At 37.5% G+C, this 20,590-nt stretch overlaps 1 protein-coding gene across 1 annotated transcript in view; it reads left to right on the forward strand.

Annotated features, from left to right (window-relative positions):
* The window catches only part of LOC122735397 (DNA (cytosine-5)-methyltransferase 1-like), a 48,149-nt gene that overhangs the window by 11,745 nt on the left and 15,814 nt on the right, over window positions 1-20,590 (forward strand). Inside the window, 17 exon segments of the mRNA XM_043976916.1 lie at window positions 131-374; window positions 1,075-1,147; window positions 1,562-1,646; window positions 5,068-5,108; window positions 6,672-6,720; window positions 7,803-7,886; window positions 8,581-8,690; window positions 10,059-10,177; window positions 12,165-12,257; window positions 13,744-13,895; window positions 14,156-14,343; window positions 14,977-15,166; window positions 16,082-16,179; window positions 16,712-16,859; window positions 19,389-19,504; window positions 19,984-20,185; window positions 20,298-20,431. Of these exon segments, the coding sequence (XP_043832851.1) occupies window positions 131-374; window positions 1,075-1,147; window positions 1,562-1,646; window positions 5,068-5,108; window positions 6,672-6,720; window positions 7,803-7,886; window positions 8,581-8,690; window positions 10,059-10,177; window positions 12,165-12,257; window positions 13,744-13,895; window positions 14,156-14,343; window positions 14,977-15,166; window positions 16,082-16,179; window positions 16,712-16,859; window positions 19,389-19,504; window positions 19,984-20,185; window positions 20,298-20,431 (2,126 nt within the window).

Genomic DNA, 20,590 nt, shown 5'->3' on the forward strand with positions numbered 1-20,590 from the left:
GAACCTTTTTCACAAGCTTTTGCTTGACCTCTCTTTATATTAGAGTGATAGAGTAGATAGAAAGTACCTGGGGTTTATTATAGGTGATCACATGCTAATTACTGTTTAAATTGTTTCTATCCTGCTCTAGGAGGGATACTTGGCAAAAGTAAAATTCCTGTTAAATAAAGAATTGTCTTTGGAGAACGGAGACCATACTCTTAATCTAAAAGTGAATGGTTGTTTAGAAAACGGTACTTATACAAGTGACGACGATTTTGAGAAAAGTATCGAAGAAGATAGTACTATAGAGATGGAGGAAGCTACTGGATCATCAGCATCTCTGTCAAAAACCAGAAAACCCAGAAGAAGTAAATCAGATGGCGAGGCTAAAAGTAATCTCATTTAAACTTTGGCACATATTACTTATAACAATTTTAATGTTATATTGCCTTTGAAGGGGAGGTACTCCAGCTTCCAACCAAATGGGAGAATTTGTCCATGGGTAGTGATTATTTTCTTTGGATCCTTTTTACTCCTGTCAGGTACAAAACAGATCTTAAGATAGAACACTTAGGTCTTTTTGAACAGTAATAGTAAACAAATATTTACTTGTGAGTATGAATTCATTAGACAATATAGAATATAAAAAATAGGCTTGAAACCTCTGTGTACGTCTGAACCTACTGCTTATTCTTTTAAAACCCACAAATGCTGTCTTTGGCATTGTCAGCCTAAAACTCTTCACTTAAGTTTTTGTAGAGCTTACTACTAAGTGTTAAATAATGTAATGCAATTTCATCCCAGTTAAAATGGACCAGTGAATTGGCTTGATTTTGATGCATCAGAAACAGCAATGTGGTATTTTGTTCTTCTACAGGAATCTCGTAGGCTAGTATGATTAATTAAATGGATGAAAAATAGCATATCTCCTGTATCTCATAGAATGTTGTTCATTCCATTCTTTTTTCTCTAATGTTTTGATCATGTTGGTGAAGAATTAAACTTCTGTCCTTTAGGTTTTTAAAAAAACTGTTACCAGGTGCTATTTTCATTTATATAATAAGGGTTTACCTTGACTTTCTTTTTAAACAGAATCTTCAGCTAGCTCAAGGGTTACGAGAAGCTCTGGCAAGCAACCTACTATTGTATCTCTGTTTTCAAAAGGGTCAGTATGGACTGTGCCATAATTAGGCAACTTTTCTTTACTAAATAGTGATTTAAATATTATTTTGGTTAGAATATTGGTGGAAGGGATTTGGGGGATTTCACTGATTTTGGTAACTTATGAGGTACTCATTCTCCCTTTGTAGGGGATGTGAGTGGATTTTTAGTGTTGTTAAAAACATCTTCCTATACAAAGTCATTTTTGGGGGATGAAAATAGAGACAGTTTATAAGACTACTTTCAAACAGATTGAGATTTTAGTCATCATGAAATTATGTGTACCTTTTTGTTAACAAGGGAAGTTTAAAACCTGTAGATGCTGCTCTCTTGAGTTGTGGGAGCAGTATCATATTAGTATAGATACAAAGAGTTTGCTTCCTTTACATATTGGGACTTGTTGCATTTTGAATGGCAGATCCAGCAAACGGAAGTCAGATGGAGCAACTGGAGAAATAAAGCAAGAAATGAATACAGAGAAGGAAGAAGATTTTGAAGAAAAGGTAACTTGAAGAATCTTAAAGTTTACCAATTACAGCTTTTTGTTTTGTATGCATGACCCTTTTGGTAGGGAAACTGACATATTAAGTTATTGATGATGAGGATATCATGTTGAATTTCAGTAATGCTAGACAAGGAGAATTTTGTTGTTGTTGATTTAAAGTTATTCTTGTATTTGTAGGCTATTGAAAGTAATTGCTTCTTGAAATTTCAGACCATCTCTTCTTTTTTTTTTGTGGGGCAATGAGGACCAAATGACTTGCCCAGGGTCACACAGCCAGTAAGTGTCAAGTGTCTAAGACCACATTTGAACTCAGGTACTCCTGAATCCAGGGCTGGTGCTTTATCCACTGTGCCACCTAGCTGCCCCCCAGACCATCTCTTCTAACCTCACACTTGATTTCTTTGTAATAATGTTGTGCTGGATGGTTGCTAGTATATGAAGGTAGGAGTATATACCACGGTAGGCAGTACTCCTTGGAATTACCTACCTCCCAAATTGGCAGCTTCTTGAGTTTCTCTATTCCTTAGATAGGGGTTGTTTTTTTCCCCCCCCAAGTGAGGCAATTGGGGTTAAGTGACTTGCCCAGGGTCACACAGCTAGTAAGTGTTAAGTGTCTGAGGCTGGATTTGAACTCAGGTACTCCTGACTCCAGGGCCGGTGCTCTATCCACTTAGATAGGGTTTTGAAACCGAGATAATATACTTTATGTTGAAGTATATATAATGTTCATCGACTGAGAAAGGGGTAAGAAGCACCCACATTATCAAATCAGAACTTTTAATTTTTGCTGCTTGTTCTGTTAATTCAATTCAGGAAGTTTGTTTAGCATCTGCTAGGCTCTGGGGATACAAATCCATGAATGAAACAGTTCTTTCCCTTGAGGAAACAGTGTGTATACAGATGTATATAGAACATATATAGCTATATAATTTATATTCATAACCTGTACGTAATTTATATTATAGATGTTATATCCGCATAACTGTGCATGATGTACATATCACATATCCACATATTTACACAGAGTAAATTTACAGGAATGCTAGGTGAAAAGCATTACAACCTGGGAGGATCAGGAAAATCTTCCTATAAGAAGAGGTGGCACTTGAGCTGAGTCATAAGGGGAGTTAGGAATTCCAAGATGTGAAGGTGAGGAGGGAAAACAATCTAGTCATGGAGATAAGCCTATGCTAAGGCACAGACTCAAGAGGTGGAATATCATATATGGGAAATAGCAATTCAACTAGTTTTCTTTGGAGTGTAAGGTCATGAAGTAAGGAGTAATCAGGCCCTTTTTGAGAATGAAGGACAAATAGCAATCCTCCAGGGAAGATGAAGTAGGACCAGCTTGAGAATGGTTTTAAATGCCAAAGAGTTTATATGTAATCCTGGAGCCAATATGGGGGACCATTGGTGCTTTTTGAGCAGGAGAGTGACATGCTCAGTTTTATGCTTTAAGAATATCAGTTCAAGGGGCGGCTAGGTGGCGCAGCAGATAACGCATGGGCCCTGGATTCAGGAGTACCTGAGTTCAAATCTGGCCTCAGATACTTGACACTTACCAGCTGTGTGACCCTGGGCAAGTCACTTAACCCCCATTGTCCCGCCAAAAAAAAAAAAAGTTCAACAGCTATATGGATAATAGATTGAAGAGCGTTGAAATTAGAGATGGGGATGCCAGTCAGAAGGTTATTGCAATAGTCTAGGTGAGAGGTAAAAGAGGTTGTGATTTGTATTGTGGCCTTATGAAGAGAAAGAAGGAGGGTTGAGAGATGTTGTGGCAATGGGGTTGACACGGCTTGAAAACTAATTGGATTCAGAGGGTAAGGGAGAGTGCAGGGTTGCAGATGACTCCAGGGTTGCAGAGCTAGGCAAATGAAAGGCATTAATGCCTTTGACACAGATAGAGAAGTCACACTTATTAGCTGTGTGACCTTGGGCAAGTCACTTATCCCTTATTGCCCGGGGTTGGGGGGTTCCAAGAAGGCTGAAGGCTGAGAAAACTATTGGAATTAGCATTTTGATCATAAATTACTTTGGGAGATAGTAGTTCCACTTGAATTATGGAATTGAACCCAGCTTCTTCTGAAGGGTTGAAATGTGGGTGGACAATGAGGGGATAAAGACTGCCAGCTTAAATAACTTTTCCCAACAGTATGACTGAGAGGAAAGATGTAGACTGATGATATCTTGAGAAAATGGCAGGGTCAAGTAAAGATTTCAGCCCTAGGAATGACCTGAAGATGTTAGTTGGGAGTTTGAGATTAAAAATAGGTGAGAAGTCTTTTTTATAAAAAGTCTGTATAAAGAGTACTGGCCTGTCAGATATGAATTCTAGACATGACTGCACTGCTAACTAGCTGTATGACTAGTAGTAAATTATACTTCGAATCTTTTTCCTCAAATGGAAAATGAGAGTCCCGACTTCTCTATAACACATAAGAAAATATTTTGTAAAGCCTATAGTACTATACAGATATAACGGGGGCAGCTAGATGGCGCAGTGGATAGAGCACCGGCCCTGGAGTCAGGAGTACCTGAGGTCAAATCTGGCCTCAGACACTTGATACTTACTAGCTGTGTGACCTTGGGCAAGTCACTTAACCCTCATTGCCCTGCCCCCCCACCCAAAAAAGAATGATTTCCACTTTAGATCACAACTTAGGTTTCTAATCAAAAGTAGAACAGTTAGAAGCCCGCTTCTGTGCTGTGTGTCTTGGACTGTCTATTTGAAATATTATATGGAAGGGGGGATACCTTCATTGCGTGGCAGGTGGGGGATCTTGGAGATTCCTTCTAACTCTCATTTTCTCTCTCTGTAATTCCTGTAGCATTTCTAGTCAGTATCAGCACCTTCATGCAGGAAATATATATATGCACACATATACATGTATGTGTACACACACATATAATTGTGTGTTTATGTACATATATACATATACTATTCACACCAACTAGATTGTTAACTACTTGAGATCAGGGAGTATGTTGTTGTCTTTACATTTCCCATAGTCTCTAGTAGCAGGCACCAACCAAATCCTTGTTGGCTCTGGTGCCATTCTAAGCATAGTGTCTTTTATTTTTTTGGTGAGGCAATTGGTGTTAAGTGACTTGCCCAGGGTCACACAGCTAGTAAGTGTCAAGTGTCTGAGGTCGGATTTGAATTCAGGTCCTCCTGACTCCAGGGCCGGTGCTCTATCCACTGCGCCACCTAGCTGCCCCAAGCATAGTCTCTCTCTTTTTTTAAAATGTTTAAGTATTTATTAAAGAGCATTAGGATCAGAGAGAAAGGTAAAAATCTAACTATTTCTAAGAGACCCTATCATCCGACCCACCATGGCGAGGTCAGGAACCAAAAGAGCAAGCATAGTCTCTTAATGAAATTTTTTACCTTTTCATTTTTAACTATTCTCTTTTAGGAACAAGGGGAAAAGAAAATGAAATTTGAAGTCAAAGAAGGGTAAGAAGAGTGAATGTTTTTTGCTGATCTCGTGTTTTCTGAAATTATTTTACTCTGGGGTGCAAGGAAAGGATAACCAGGGGATTTCTAGTAAGAGGTTAGGGCTAATCAGAAGCCATATCAATTGAGGCATTACTAAAGACATTAGAAAGTGGACTTCTTACTTTATTGGGTTGGATTCTTAACTTAATTCTTGGAAATAATTCAGTTTTATAAAAGTGAATGGTATCCTTCTTTTGAAAACTAGTGTTTATTACTTAGCCTAGCAGCATGGTGCAGTGAAGAGAGTGTACACTAGTTACTCACAGTCTCATTTCTGCTGCAAATCACTGTGGGAACATGGACAAGTCTCTTGTCATCTTTGACCTCGTTTTCTTTGTTAGTAAAACAGGGGAGTTGCACTGTGATACTTTGGGAAACGTCTTCAATTTCATAAGTATAGGTACCTCTATTAGTACAGACGACAGTCTTTCCCTTTTTCATAAATTGCTGTGCCCAAAGAAGTCATCATCAGGTTACCAGTCTTCTCCTTAACTAGGTTGATCCTCAGATACAGTGTATAGCTGGGCTTAGTTGGAAGGCTCTTTGGATTGGTTCTTGAGTAGCATAGATTAATAAACTTTTTCTTTGAAATTTAATTTTCAGTTTTTAATTTTTTCCTTCCCCTCTGCCCCTCCCCCCCGAACCATCAAGAAGGCAAGAAAAATAAAAACAAAACTGTTAAAACTATTTAGAGTTAAGCAATGAAAATTTCCATATTAGCCATGTCTAAAAAAAAGAAAGAAAATATTCTTCCATCAATTAGCTCTCTCTCAAGATGGATAGCTTGTTCCATTATGAGTTCTTTGGAATTGTGATTGGTCAGAATTCCTAAATTGTTCAAAGTTGTTTATCTTTATAATATTGTTATTGTATAAGTACTTTCCCAGATTCTGCTCACTTTACTTTGCGTCAATTTGTGAAGGTATTTCCATGTTTTTCTGAAACTATCCCATTCATTATTTCTTACAACACAGTAGTGCATCACATTCATATACCACAACTTGTTCATCTATTCCCTGATTGATGAGTATTCCCTCAGTTTCCAATTCTTTTGTCATCATGAAAAGAGCAGCTATATGTATTTTTATATATGGAGATCTGTTTTCCTTTTCTTTATATCTTTGGGGTATAGACCTACTAGTGGTATTACTGACTCAAAGGGGATGCAGTTTAGTAACTTTTGGGGTATAGTTCCAAACTGCTTTCCAGAATGGTTAGACCAATTCACAGTTCCACCATAAATCTTTAGACCACTAGCATCAGATTAGACTTCTAAAGTCTGAGAGATTAGCTAGCTGGGTTTCTACTAATGGTATTATATACTATTTTAGTTTCTGAATTTATAAAAACTGCAACTAGAGCATTTTCTATGAAGAACAGAAATAGAGACTTGCCTAGGATTACACATAGATCAGTAGGAGAGATAGGATTAGGAATTAAATTCTCACTGAGAAGCTATTTATCAGAAGTCAAGTTTTAGTGTTGAATTTCATCGCTTATCTTGCTTTGCTTTTTCCACAGATCTGAAATAAAAGAAGTAGTTCAAGGCAAATCTGTATTACCTGTAAAGGTAAGTTGTCTGAATTAGGATATACTCGTGAAATTTTTTTTTTTTTTTTGCTGGGCAATGGGGGTTAAGTGACTTGCCCAGGGTCACACAGCCAGTAAGTGTCAAGTGTCTGAGGCCGGACTTGAACTCAGGAACTCCTGAATCCAGGGCCGGTGCTTTATCCACTGTGCCACCTAGCCGCCCCTCGTGAATTTTTAAAATGCATTATTCCTGTGCATACATCCCAGAATATGAGAACTAAAATAGCTATGCTACTTACTACTGGGCAACTTTGGACAAGTCTTTTGACCTTTTTGGGAGTCCTTTTTCCTATTATGTTAACTGAGGGGGTTGGATCAGATAATCTATAAGGATCTTTTTTTTATTTTTTTGGTGAGGCAATTGGGGTTAAGTGACTTGCCCAGGGTCACACAGCTAGTAGGTATGTAAAGTGTCTGAGGCCGGATTTGAACTCAGGTCCTCCTGAATCCAGGGCCGGTGCTCTATCCACTGCGCCACCTAGCTGCCCCCATAAGGATCGTTTTAGTTGAAAATCTTATCACTGTTCAAATTCTGTAGTAGGGAAGACCTCAGAATAATAATAGGACTTAACACAAGGAGGTACTTGGTAAAATTACCTGGTTTCTCTCCCAGTAAATAATATTGGACCATTGGACCATTGGACCCAAAGGACCAAACTTCAAACACCTTTTCCAAGAGTTAGGATTAATGTCTAATTACAACTCACTCTTACTTTTTGAAACTAGTTAAGTGGTTAGTGTTAGGGGATAGTATTTTGGGATAAATTTAGTTTCAAAAAGGAGTATTCTTCTTGTTTTGTCCTTTAGGTATTGTCCTCTATAAGAAAATCTGAACTTAACCTAAATTGAGGTGTGATTTATTTTCCTTCTAAAATAATTTACTACTGAATTGTTTGAAATGCCTTTTTTTTATTGGTACACTTAAAATACAATTTTCTTGCCTAAATCAGGATTTATCTGTGTTGTCTTAAAACAGTAAATGTGTCAGGTTCTAATGTAATTACTAAAAATTGGGAACTGTTAATTGTTTCTAAATGCTACTTAATGTGTTATCCCCTGTAGTCAACTCCTCCTAAGTGTATGGATTGCAGGCAGTACCTGGATGACCCTGATCTAAAATTTTTCCAAGGAGATCCTGATGGTGCAGTAAGTCCCTCATGTGCTCTCTCCCCCCCCCCCCCTTCCCCAATTTCAGTCAGTCCTACAAGTATTAATTAAGTACTGGTGTGTAAGGTACCATGCTGGGCATTAGACATATAAAAGAAAAAAATGTCTTTGCCCTGGCAAAAACAGTCCCTGCCCCAAATGAGCTTATGTTCTATTTGGTGATGTGGGCTGGGAAGGAAAATGTATAGCCTGTAAATAAGAAAAATGTAAGGAAAATTGAGGAGCACTAGTAACCTGGAGTGCAGTTGGGATCAGAGACCTCTATCTATACTGAGGAGGTAACACTTGAACTGAGCCTTGGTGAAGAGGTACATCTTAGCCATGGGGAAAAGTTTCTATATTTGTACAGAAGTACGATTAAGTTCAGGGATGATCGAATAGAATAGTACAGCTAACAGATTAATAGAAAGAAGTAGCTGAAAGGTAGGTGGGAACTAGGATGTGGATGCCTTAACAGTTACTGTGATTAGATTTTTTAATGTTCCTACTATATTTAAGATTTCAAAAAATAAAGAACAAATGAGAGAATTTTAAGTAGTTAGGAAAATGTATGGTAAGCTAAAATAACAAAAATAAATTGAAGTGGACTTATTCTATGATGCAGTAAGTTTGAGCACTCTTTGTATTCTCACAGTATTCTGCTTTTTTTGTATAATTCTTGAATATTTCTTAGTTGGATGAGCCAGAGATGTTAACAGATGAACGATTATCCATTTTTGATGCCAATGAAGATGGCTTTGAAAGTTATGATGATCTCCCACAGCATAGAGTAACATCTTTCAGGTAACATGGGTGTTGCAGAGATGAAGTTGGGGCTTTGATTCTTGTGTTAATCACTGTGGCAGATTCAATTAAGGGAAAACATTTGACTCTAGGGTGAGATACTTTTTTTCTCTACATAACCACTGGGGAAAAATCCATCTAGGGCCTCAAAATTTAGTTCTTTGCTTGGAGAAATATAGAAAACCATTTTATTTGCTTGTACTTTTATGTTCTCTGTTCATTGAAACTATTTAGTAAATGCAAGTGAGAACTATAATATTATAGTTCTAAGTTATGCCTTATTAAAAATTTGAGATTAAAAAGGGAAGAAAAATTGGGGGAGAAAAGCCAGTTTCTTATCCTCATGCCCACTCCAATAGATTTTCATGCAATGATACTCCCATACTGTGGAGTCTTTAGGATAATGTGTCTGATAACTATAGTTATTAATGGGAATGTCCTCTTTGGTCCTTATCTAGGAAGTCTAAGTAAGGATGTAACTGAGAGCCAAATTCATCTCTGCAGGTTGGAGGTTGCCTTTTTTTTTTGCAATGCTAGCAGTTCTTCATTTGATAAGTTTGAGTGTTGGACTATAGGGAATAAGAAAAATAGAGCCTGATCTCAGGAACTTTATAATCCAATAGGGGAGATTTTATATATATGTGTGTATATATATATCAGTGATTATTTGCATTTACCATAGATAGCTTTTCATGGTTACATGGTGTTTTCTATACCTTCTTACTGGATTCTTACAACAACCTTGTGAGATAGGAAATATATGTATGTATCTCAATCACAGGTGAAGAAACTGAAATTTGGGTATTAGGAGCTTACCTATGGTTATCACACAGATAGTAAATAGTAGAGCTGGGACAGAATCTTGGGCTTTCTGCCATGGCATGTTACTTTATCCTTTCTCGTAAGATGAATGTTATTATCAGAAATACAAAATGCAATGGGAATTGAAAGGAAGAGGTGATTCTCTCATTTGAGGGATGGAATTCAAGGAAGGCTTCAAACATGAGCATACATGATCAGTGCCTTCAAGGAGGCCACGATGACCAGGAGAGTATACCTCTCCAGGGGAAGAGAGACTAGCAAGAGTAAAGGCATCAACTAAAGGAATGGGCCTTTCCTGTTCTCTCTTACTTAAAGAGGACTATTTGTATACATTTTTTGCTATGCTTTCTTATCCTTGGTTGGGGGATACATGTGCATGTTATGATAGCTATAGAGATTTGATTATTAATCAGATTGGTTACTGAGGCTAGGACTCAAATATAATACCTTTAAATTAAAAGAGTCGGCTTTCATAGTACTGCAGTATCTGGTTTAAATTTGTAGTGGGATAGTTACAAAAAAGTCCTTTTTTCCCTCCCTCACTAGTGTTTATGATAAGAAGGGCCATCTATGCCCATTTGATACAGGCCTAATTGAGAAGAATATAGAACTCTACTTCAGTGGAACAGTAAAACCAATCTACGATGACAACCCATGTCTGGATGGTAAGTTCACATTTCAGGGTGCCATATTTGGACAGACAGACCTTGCTTTCATTATAAATTGAATAACCATCAACCAATGTTTAAATAAAGATCATACATAATGACATGAACTTCAATCATGTAGAAATGTTTGAAGGACATGTTGATTGTTAATAACAAATATGTTGCTTCTGAGTCTTCTGATTGATCTGCATATATTTGGATTTGGTTACAAAGAGTAACTGCTGATTTCTGTAGTCAGCTTCTAAAGTAATGGAAAGCACAATGTTTCTTCATAATTTCTTGTCTTTAGCTTATTTGTCATTTTCTTATAGTATAATAATATTCCATTACATTCTTCTACCATAAACCATTTCTTCAGTAATGTCCTGATTGTTGTACATATAAGAGTTCTCCAGTTCTTTTGCTATTCAAAGTAAACCTGCCATGAATTTTTATTTCAACAAGACTTTTTCCTTCTTTAGATAACAGTCAAGAGTATAATAGCCCTATTCTAAGGGGGGTCAGTGGGTTCAAGGTTATGAACAATTTGCTAGCTTACTGCATGTTATCCTATTGGCCTTTTTTCTTTTTTTTTTTTTTGCTGGGCAATGAGGGTTAAGTGACTTGCACAGGGTCACTTAACCCACAGGTCATGTGTCTGAGGCCTGATTTAAACTCAGGTACTCCTGAATCCAGGGCCAGTGCTTTATCCACTGTGCCACCTAGCTGCCCTTATCCTATTGCTTTTAAAAACTTGCTGCAGTTCATATCATAGCTCCATCAGCAATGTCATAGCATGCCTATTTTTCTACAGCCCCACCAACATTGATTTTTGTTGATCTTAAATTATCTTTGCCAATTTTAAACTTATAAGGCAGTAAATCATTTCTAGTTTGTACTTTATTAGTCTGAGTAAGTCTTCAGGTGCTTTTTGGTAACTTATTTTTGTGACCTACCTGTTCATGTCTTTGAGTTCTTATCTATTTGGAAATGGATTTTTATTTTTTGTTTTTTCAATCTTAATAGTATTTTTTTCCCAATTACATGTAAAGGTGGTTTTCAATATTCATTTTTATAAGATTTGAGTTACAAATTTTTCTCCTTCCCTATCCTCTCCCCAAGATGGCAAGTAATCTGATAAAGGTTATATATGTACAATCACATTACACATATGGAAATATATTTTTAAAAATTATTTCAATTTTTGGATGTTTAAGAAAACATTTTTATTTGAAGTATCTGATAAAAATTAGTCTTTTTTTCCTTTTTCTTCTGATTATATTGCTTTTTTGCAGTGTATATTTTATTTAATAAAATTTATTCATTTTATCTCCTACCATCTTTTTCTGTTTTTATTAAAGAACTTTTCATTATCATTGACTAATATTGTTCCCTTTTCTTTTTGTAGTATTGTACACTCATTTGGGCAATAGACTTTTCATTTAGACATTTTATTTCTGGTTGAGAATTGTTAGAATTTGAAAGTTTTGCTTGTTTACCAACATATTTATAGTAACAAACTGAGGGACTAATCTTTGGTGACTGTTTGACTACTTAGAAATGACATATTTGATATTAAATGTGAATTAATCACCTGTTAGTAAAAGAAACCATTAATTTACTGATAAAATACTCTTTGCATTGACAATTATCGTAACCACTAGATATATTAGATTGTCTTTGTGAATTGCTTTGGCTTTTTTGGTGATGAACCCACCAGACTTTGTGAGAAGGAGCCTTTAATGACAAGTCTGCCAATAAATCTATTATAGAAATTATTCCAGCTTGGTAGAATCTGTGTTTACCTGGCCTATACTTGAAAGACCCAGGGTCACCAGTTTACAACAATGTGGAATCACAATTAGACTTTAGTTGTGGTTGTTAAAACCATTCAGAACATAAAGAGATTTTACTTTTGGCTTTCATTAGTCAAACCTCAAACATTCTTTGCCCCTCATTAAAAGAAAAAGATGGCTTAAATTTATATTCTTTGTTTTTTCTTTAGGTGGTGTCAGAGCCAAAAAACTTGGCCCCATAAATGCATGGTGGATCACTGGTTTTGATGGTGGCGAGAAAGCTTTGATTGGCTTCACCACAGGTACCTTCAAAGTGGGAATTAATTTGAAGCACATGGCAACATTTTACTAAAGCATCAAAGTTCTTAACATTGGGTATTTATAAAATATTTTCCAAGTCCTTCTGCTGGTGACTTAGAAACACCTTGATAAGGGCCTTCAAATGACCAAAACTGAGTGTTTGCAGAAGTTAGGAAGTACTGTAACCTAATTCAGTAGGCTGGTCTGTGCTTATAAAATGTAACTAGGAAGCACAATGGATAGAGTGCTGGAAGGTCTGGAGTCAAGAAGACCTGAGTAAATCTACCCTTGGACATTTACTAGCTATATTACCCCGGACAAGTCATTTGACCCCTCTCTGCCTCAGTTTTCTCTACTGTAAAATGGGAATGATAAATAATAATAGCACCTATCTCATAGGGTTTGTTGTAAGGATCAAATGAAATAATATTTGTAAAGTGCTTAGTACAAGCCTGACACATAATAATAGGTCCTTAATAAATGCTTAATCCTTTCCATCCCACCCTTGAATTCTCACCCATCTGAAAATTATGAGACAAAGGTGAGGGGGAAAATCATATTTTCATTTAATTCAAATTGGGTCTACCCTTAAATGGAAAACTAGCTTATTTGTTGACTTGACGTTAGTTCCAACTATACTCTGGTTCTCTGGTATTTCCTTAAAAACTTCATAGTAAGCCTGTGATTAATCCTGGTTTGCTTATTAAAAATTTTTTTTCCTTCCATTTTGGTGTTAATTTTAAAGTTTGTTAAATTCTTTTTTCTTTCCATTTTTGTTTTTTATGTAACTGTTGACTTCAAGTAGCATTCCTTCTGCCCCAGTTGAATCCTCCCTTGTAATAAAGAGCAGTTAAGCAAAATAAACTGATACAGGGACTGAATCTGAAATTTTGTACCCACAGAGGATCATGGATAGATTTAGAGCTAGAAGAGATCCTAGCCTGTCATCAAGTTTAGCTACCTCATTTTGTAGCCGAAACAGTTGAGGCTGAGAGAGGTTTAGTGAGATGTCAATGCAGGTCTTCTGATTCAAAATCCTCTTAGCACCACACTGCTCCTGCTGCTGCTGCTATTGTTGTTTAGTAGTTTTTCAGTCATAATTGATTCTTCATGACTCCTTTTGGGGTTTTCTTGGTAGAGATACAGGAGTGGTTTGCCATTTCCTACTACAGCTCTTTTACATGTGAGGAAACTGAGGCAAACAGGGTTAAGAGACTTGCCCAGGGTCACACAGCTAGTAAGTGTCTGAGGCTGGATTTAAACTCAGGTCCTCCTCACTCCAGGGCTGCTTCTCTGTCTGCTGCACCACCTCATCCAAGATCTTCCAGCCAGAAGGATCTCAGGGTCTTTTGGAAAACAGGTCCTATCTCAAAATTGGTATATTCCTCATTGGTGCTCACAGCAAGGGTGCTCATTGCATTTTAGCTGAATTTTTTGCCTTTAGTGTTTGTCATTTCATCACTATGTGTAATCAATTTTATCTTCTAGCATTTGCCGATTATATTCTGATGGCTCCTAGTGAGGAATATGCACCTATATTTGCGCTAATGCAGGAGAAGATCTACATGAGTAAAATAGTTGTTGAATTCTTACAAAATAACCCTGACGTCAGCTATGAAGATTTGCTCAATAAGATTGAAGTAAGTGTGGTCAGTCCTTAACATGCCCAGTGCAAGGTCCCAAGCTAATTGAAATAGCAAATAGAGTTGGGGCTCTTTAAGAACCTGTTCCTATTATTCTGCATCAATAAATGGAGAGAAGTTTGACATGATCCCAGCCTGATCTTTTTCCAGTTATGAGAAGTGTTTGCATTATAAAGCCTTAAACTCAGTGGAGCTTTGCTTGTTGGCAGGGGAAGATTGTTATCTTTTGGTTTTTTATTTGTCTTTCCTTTTAAAAGACCACTGTTCCTCCTGCTGGACTGAACTTCAATAGATTCACAGAAGATTCTCTTCTTCGACATGCCCAGTTTGTGGTGGAACAAGTAGAAAGCTATGATGAGGCTGGGGACAGTGATGAGCAGCCTGTCATCATTACGCCTTGCATGAGAGACTTGATTAAATTAGCTGGTGTCACCTTGGGGAAAAGGTAAGGACTGTTAAGAATTAGAACTTTCCCCACCAATCCATTATAATAGTCACACAAGACAAAACTTCTCTAATTTTAAAGGATAATCTGTAAAATGTTGAAATTACTTATTAGTGTGAATGGTAGACCAAGCTCTCTAGGGGGAGATACAGTTCCTTGTATGTTCATTGCCTTGGTCTTGGCATTTTGGGGAAAATCTTCTAGTGCCTCCTTACTATGACTTCTTGGACAGGGTATAATAGAAGGTGATCTTTTTGATCTGATAGATTGGTACTTTTCTTTTTCTTTTTTTTGGTGGGGCAGTGAGGGTTAAGTGACTTGCCCAGGGTCACACAGCTACTAAGTGTCAAGTGTCTGAGGCTGGATTTGAACTCAGGTCCTCCTGAATCCAGGGCCAGTGCTTTATCCACTGTGCCACCTAGCTGCCCCCCAGATTAGTACTTTTCTGAAATGAAACTGGCTTAAATGTTTTTGCAATGCAAGCATTGAATCTATGTGTCTATCTAGAAAGAGAAATTTTTTCCATTGTTCCATTTTTGTGTGTTCTGTGAACATCATTAGCATACCGACTCTTTATTTTACCTCTACACCAGAGCATTCTTCTTACTTACTAATATGGTTTCTGACTTTCAGACGAGCTGCCAGGCGGCAAGCCATCAGACACCCTACCAAAATAGACAAGGATAAAGGACCAACCAAAGCTACTACCACCAAGCTTGTCTATCTGATTTTTGATACTTTCTTCTCAGAGCAAATTGAAAAGAATGAAAGAGAAGATGATAAGGAGAATTCTATGAAGCGTCGGCGTTGTGGTGTCTGTGAGGTAACACATGTAGGCTAGAGTTACAAATTTGAGTTAGTGCAAGGAGAATCTTTGTGACTTAGCTTTCTTTGGCACATCGCATAGACTTCTTATAAATATGGTCCTTGATGAACAGAATACTCATTCTGAATGTTATTCCTTTGAAAAGAAATATTTTTCTTTGGGCATCAAATATCAACAGCCAAAAAGATAATCTTATTATATTATATTAGGTCTTTGGGTATTCAAGGTATTTGATGACACAGAAAAAACATAGTTTTAAGGACAATTTTTATTTCTTAATGTTGTTAAGTTTTAAAAATCTTTAATAATGATGGTGCTTTGTGAGCCTTTTAGCTGCTTGAAATTCTACTGCACTTTCTATCGAGCTAATTTAGGTTTGTCTCTGACTGCCCTCCTGCCTCTGCCCTCAACTCTGGGAGCACAGGCAGATCCTATTTCTTCCCAGCACTCTTCTCATTCATGTGTCAGCTAAGAGTGGTCCCGGGGCCATTAAGTTTTGATTTGTTTTGTGGAGCAATGAGGGTTAAGTGACTTGCCCAGGGTCACACAGCTAGAGAGTGTCACGTGTCTGAGGTTGGATTTGAACTCGGGTCCTCCTGAATCCAGGGCTGGTGCTTTATCCACCTAGCTGGCCTTCTTTTTTGTTGTTGTTGTTGTTTGGTTGGTTTTTTGGGCCACTAAGTTTTATCTCCCAAGTTCCAACTTATGGGGTAACATTATGGGAGCTGTATATAGGTCTTAAAGAGAAATGTTCAGTGCTGTCATTCAGTCCCTAGGAGAACATTGTATTATCTGCCTTTTAATAAGACCTTTTCTGGCCTTCAAGTTTTTATATTTATGAATTTAATTTCTAATATAGATTTGCTAGCTCTAGTCATGGCCATTGAATATAGATACTCTTGGTTATTACAGGTTTGCCAACAGCCTGAGTGTGGAAAATGTAAAGCCTGTCAAGATATGGTTAAATTTGGTGGCAGTGGGCGCAGCAAGCAGGCTTGTCTACAGAGGAGGTAAAAATACAGCTTTCCTTGGTAGCCATATTGACAGGGTGCTTTCTTTTCTTGAGAAAACAGATTTATAGGGTACGCTGTATAAAAGGCTTCTCCCTATTCTACTTTCATGACCAATTCTTGATCTCTTCTTCTAAGGTACTCCTATACCTTAGAAGACAGTCTTCAGGAGCTCCTGGGTCTGAAACACTTCATCCTGTAGCCGTACCTTGTGGTGAACCTCTCAGTCTAAGTAGGCTGGTCTCCAGAAAACCACGGTGTGGTCATATCTGGACCTTTTCTTGAAGGCTCACCAGTTTGGTAGGGCCTGCTTGTGCTCAGTCTGCAAGCAGGGTCTTTGAGATCCTAGATTTCTAATGAGACATTTAGAGCCAGACTTGACTGATGTCAAAGAGTTGCTGTTTTATAATTTGTACTTGCAAAGCTTCTTGAAAGAAGCTTTGTTTTTCTATATTCTATATTCTAACCATGAATTATTCCTAGTCCCAAAAGTTTCTCCTAAAACCTATAATGAGGAACAGTGACTTTCTAGGTGCCCAAATCTGGCTGTGAGAGAGGCTGATGAAGATGAAGAACTTGATGATAACATTCCTGAAATGCCCTCACCCAAAAAAAATGCTCCAGGGAGGAAAAAGAAACAGAACAAGACTAGGATCTCCTGGGTTGGAGCTCCAATCAAGGTAATATTTAGAAGTTTCTTTTGTCTCATGCTAAAGAATGTTTCCATTCTAGCATGTGGAGGTTGCAGGTGGGTAAAAAGCCGTGGGAAATTTAACTTCTTCCTTTAACCTCAAGGCTGCATAACTTCTTTTCAGGTTTTTTGGGAATAGGAACAGCTGGAAGATTTCTGAGTAATAAGTTTCTTCATAGGCTACTAACAACTCTGCCATTAAAATAGCAGGTTTTGTTACTTACCTTGCCAGATCTGCTATTACATCCACTTACAAAAACATAGATAATCCTTTGCACTATCTCACAGAATTGTTGTGGGAAAAAGACTTTGCAGACCTCAAGTTGCTATATACAAATAGGTATGGAGATTATTGTTAGTACTTTTTTAGAATCATTCAGTATTAAGTGCTTCTTATATGCTAACGCTGTGCTTTTATCCTGGAGATGCAAATATACTCCCATCTTTCAAGAAGCTTACACTGACATGCTCATATACATATACAAAATAAATATAAAGTGAATAAATACAAATATATATACAAAGTAATTAAATGAAAGGTAGTTTGAGAGGGAGGCCACAAACATTTGAGGAGAATTAGCAAAGGCTTCATATAGCTAAGTCTGTGACCTAAAGGAGGAGAGAGACAGTAAGATAGAGATAGGAGGAAGTACATTCTAAGGCATGTGGTTCAGACAGTGTAAAGGCATACAGATGGAATGGAGAGTTGTGTGTGAAGAACAAATAGAAGGCCAGTTTGGCTTGAATGTGTACAGTGTATCCTAGAAAGAGAAGTTGGGACCAGGTTGTAAACGTCTTTAAATGTTAAATACATAAGGTTTTTATTTTATCCTGGAGGTAATAGAAGCCACTGGTAGGGGCAGCTAGGTGGTGAAGTGGATAAAGCAACTACCCTGGATTCAGGAGGACCTGAGTTCAAATGCGGCCTCATACACTTGGCACTTACTGGCAGTGTGACCTTGGGCAAGTCACTTAACCCTCATTGCCCCGCAAAAATTTTTAAAAAAGAAAGAAAGAAAGAAAGCCACTGGTATTGATTGAGTAAGGGAGTCACATGGGCATGTCTGCACTTTTAAAATCAATATTAATTTTTACGATTTTTTTCAATTTTCACTATTCTGCTTCCTCTGCCCTCATTGAACTACAACAAAAATAAAGACAAACAAAACCCTCATAACAAATACACACAGTCAAGCAAAACAAATTCCTTCACTGACCACGTCCAAAACTATATTTCTCATTTTGTCTTAACCTCTCAGTAACTTTAACCTTTTGGTTTGTCTCAGCTGTCTTGTCAGGAGGTGTGTAGCATACTTATCTTTAAGGGTCTTCTGGAATTGTGGTTTGTCATTACATTAATCAGAATTCTAAAGTCTTTCAAAGTTGTTTTTTCTTTATATTTTTGACGTATGAATTGTTCTAGTTTTTGCTCATTTCATCCTACGTCATTCATAAAGTTTTTCCCATTTTTCTTTGAAATTGTCCATTTTGTCATTTCTTAATTGTACAATAATATTCCATTCCAATCATATGCCTTAATTTGTTTAGCCATTTCCTAATAGGTAGGCAGCCCTTTAGATTAGTTGTTAGTTTTTGCAACTACAAAAAGAGCTGCCATAAATGTTTTTGTACATATGCATCTTTTTTTTTTTTTAAATCTCTTAAGGGTCTAGGCCTGATAGTAGTATCACTAATTCAAAGGATATGTACCACTTTGGTGACTTTTGGGGACATAGTTCCATATTGTTTTTCAGGATGTCTAGTTTAAGTCACAGCTCTACCAACAGTGCGTTAGGATGCTAGTTTTTCAGCAGTCTCTCCAATATTTGTCATTTTCTTCTTTTTTTCATCTCTGCCAGTCCGATGGATATGAGTATGGAAATTTGGAATTGCTTTATTTTGCACTTTTGGAATTTCTGTATGGTTGCTGATAGCTTGGATTCTTTTCTCTAAAAGCTGCCTCGGGGGTAGCCTAGGTGGCGCAGTAGATAGAGCACCAGCCCTGGATTCAGGATGACCTGAATTCAAATTTGGCCTCAGACACTTGACACTTACTAGCTATGTGACCCTGGGCAAGTCACTTAACCCCAATTGCCTCACCCCCCAAAAATAAAAGATTCTATTAAAAGCCATCTCTTTTAACCATTCATTTATCAATTGGAAAATAGCTCTTACTTTTTTAAATTTTAAATCATTTCCTTCTATAGCTTTAATATGAAATCTTTATCAGAGAAACTTGCTGCAAAGAATCCTTTCTCCTCCACCCCCCCACCCTAGTTATTTGTTTCCCTTCTGATTTTGGGGGGTGGGGTGGGGCAATGAGGGTCAAGTGACTTTCCCAGGGTCATATACCTAGTAAGTGTCAAGTGTTTGAGGTCAGATTTGAACTCAGGTCCTCCTGAATCCAGGGTCAGTGTTTTATCTACTGTGTCATCTGGCTGCCCCTATTATAGGGTCAGAAACTGAGCTGTCATTATATATAAAATTGGGTCTTATAATCAATGTTTTTGTTTTACAGAGTGATGGGAAGAAGGATTACTACCAGAAAGTGTGCATTGATTCTGAAACTCTAGAAGTAGGAGACTGTGTTTCTGTCAGTCCTGATGATCCCACCAAACCCTTATATTTAGCAAGGTTTGTTTTGCCTTTCTTTTCTTAGTTTTTTCCACCTATCCTTTCAGATTAAATCCTTTCTTGTGACAAATTAAAAACGATGAAGCAAAAATATCTGACCTAGAGATCGTGATTGACATGTACATAGTATTCTGTCCTGGTCTCTCCTAGAGGAGAAAGCATTAAATAGCACTTTTTTGTAAATGTGACATAATCTTCTCCTTCTCCTTCCTCTCCTCCTTCTCCTTCCTCTCCTCCTTCTCCTTCTCCTTCCTCTCCTTCCTCTCCTTCTTCTCCTTCTCCTTCCTCTCCTTCCTCTCCTTCTCCTTCTTCTTCTTGCCCAGGGTCACACAGCTATTAAGTGTCAAGTGTCTGAGGCCGGATTTGAACTCAGGTCTTCCTAAATCCAGGGCCGGTGCTTTATCCACTGTGCCACCTAGCTGCCCTGACATAATGTTCTTTAATTAAACAATTAGAATTTTTTTCTTTTTAAATTCTAGAATCACTGCATTGTGGGAAGACAGCAGTGGACAGATGTTTCATGCTCATTGGTTCTGTGCTGGGATAGATACTGTCCTTGGGGCAACGTCAGACCCCCTGGAGCTCTTCTTGGTAGATGAATGTGAAGATATGCAGCTCTCCTATATCCATGGCAAAGTGAATGTTATTTATAAAGCTCCCTCAGAAAACTGGTCTATGGAGGTAGGCACAAACTTTGTGACTTAGCATTGGCCCTTTAGCCAGCTACTACACTCTATTGTTTTAAAATGTTCACATTCAATGCATGCATAACCCATTTTCTCTTATCTCTAAGGGGGGATTGGACATGGAGATTAAAATGGTTGAAGATGATGGCAGAACCTATTTCTACCAGATGTGGTATGATCAAGATTATGCAAGGTTCGAGTCTCCTCCAAAGATCCAACCTACAGAGGATAATAAATACAAGTGAGTATTTAGGAATGAAGGCATATGTTAGCCTGAAGTCTGTGTTTTCAGTTCAGTCCTTGACCTTTGCCACAGAGAACTTTAGGAGTTATGTTTGCTAGCGTAGTAGATTTTTTTTTTTTTTTTGGTGAGGCAATTGGGGTTAAGTGATTTGCCCAG

The sequence above is a fragment of the Dromiciops gliroides genome, chromosome 1 (genome assembly GCF_019393635.1).
Source record: "Dromiciops gliroides isolate mDroGli1 chromosome 1, mDroGli1.pri, whole genome shotgun sequence".
NCBI lineage: Eukaryota > Metazoa > Chordata > Mammalia > Microbiotheria > Microbiotheriidae > Dromiciops > Dromiciops gliroides.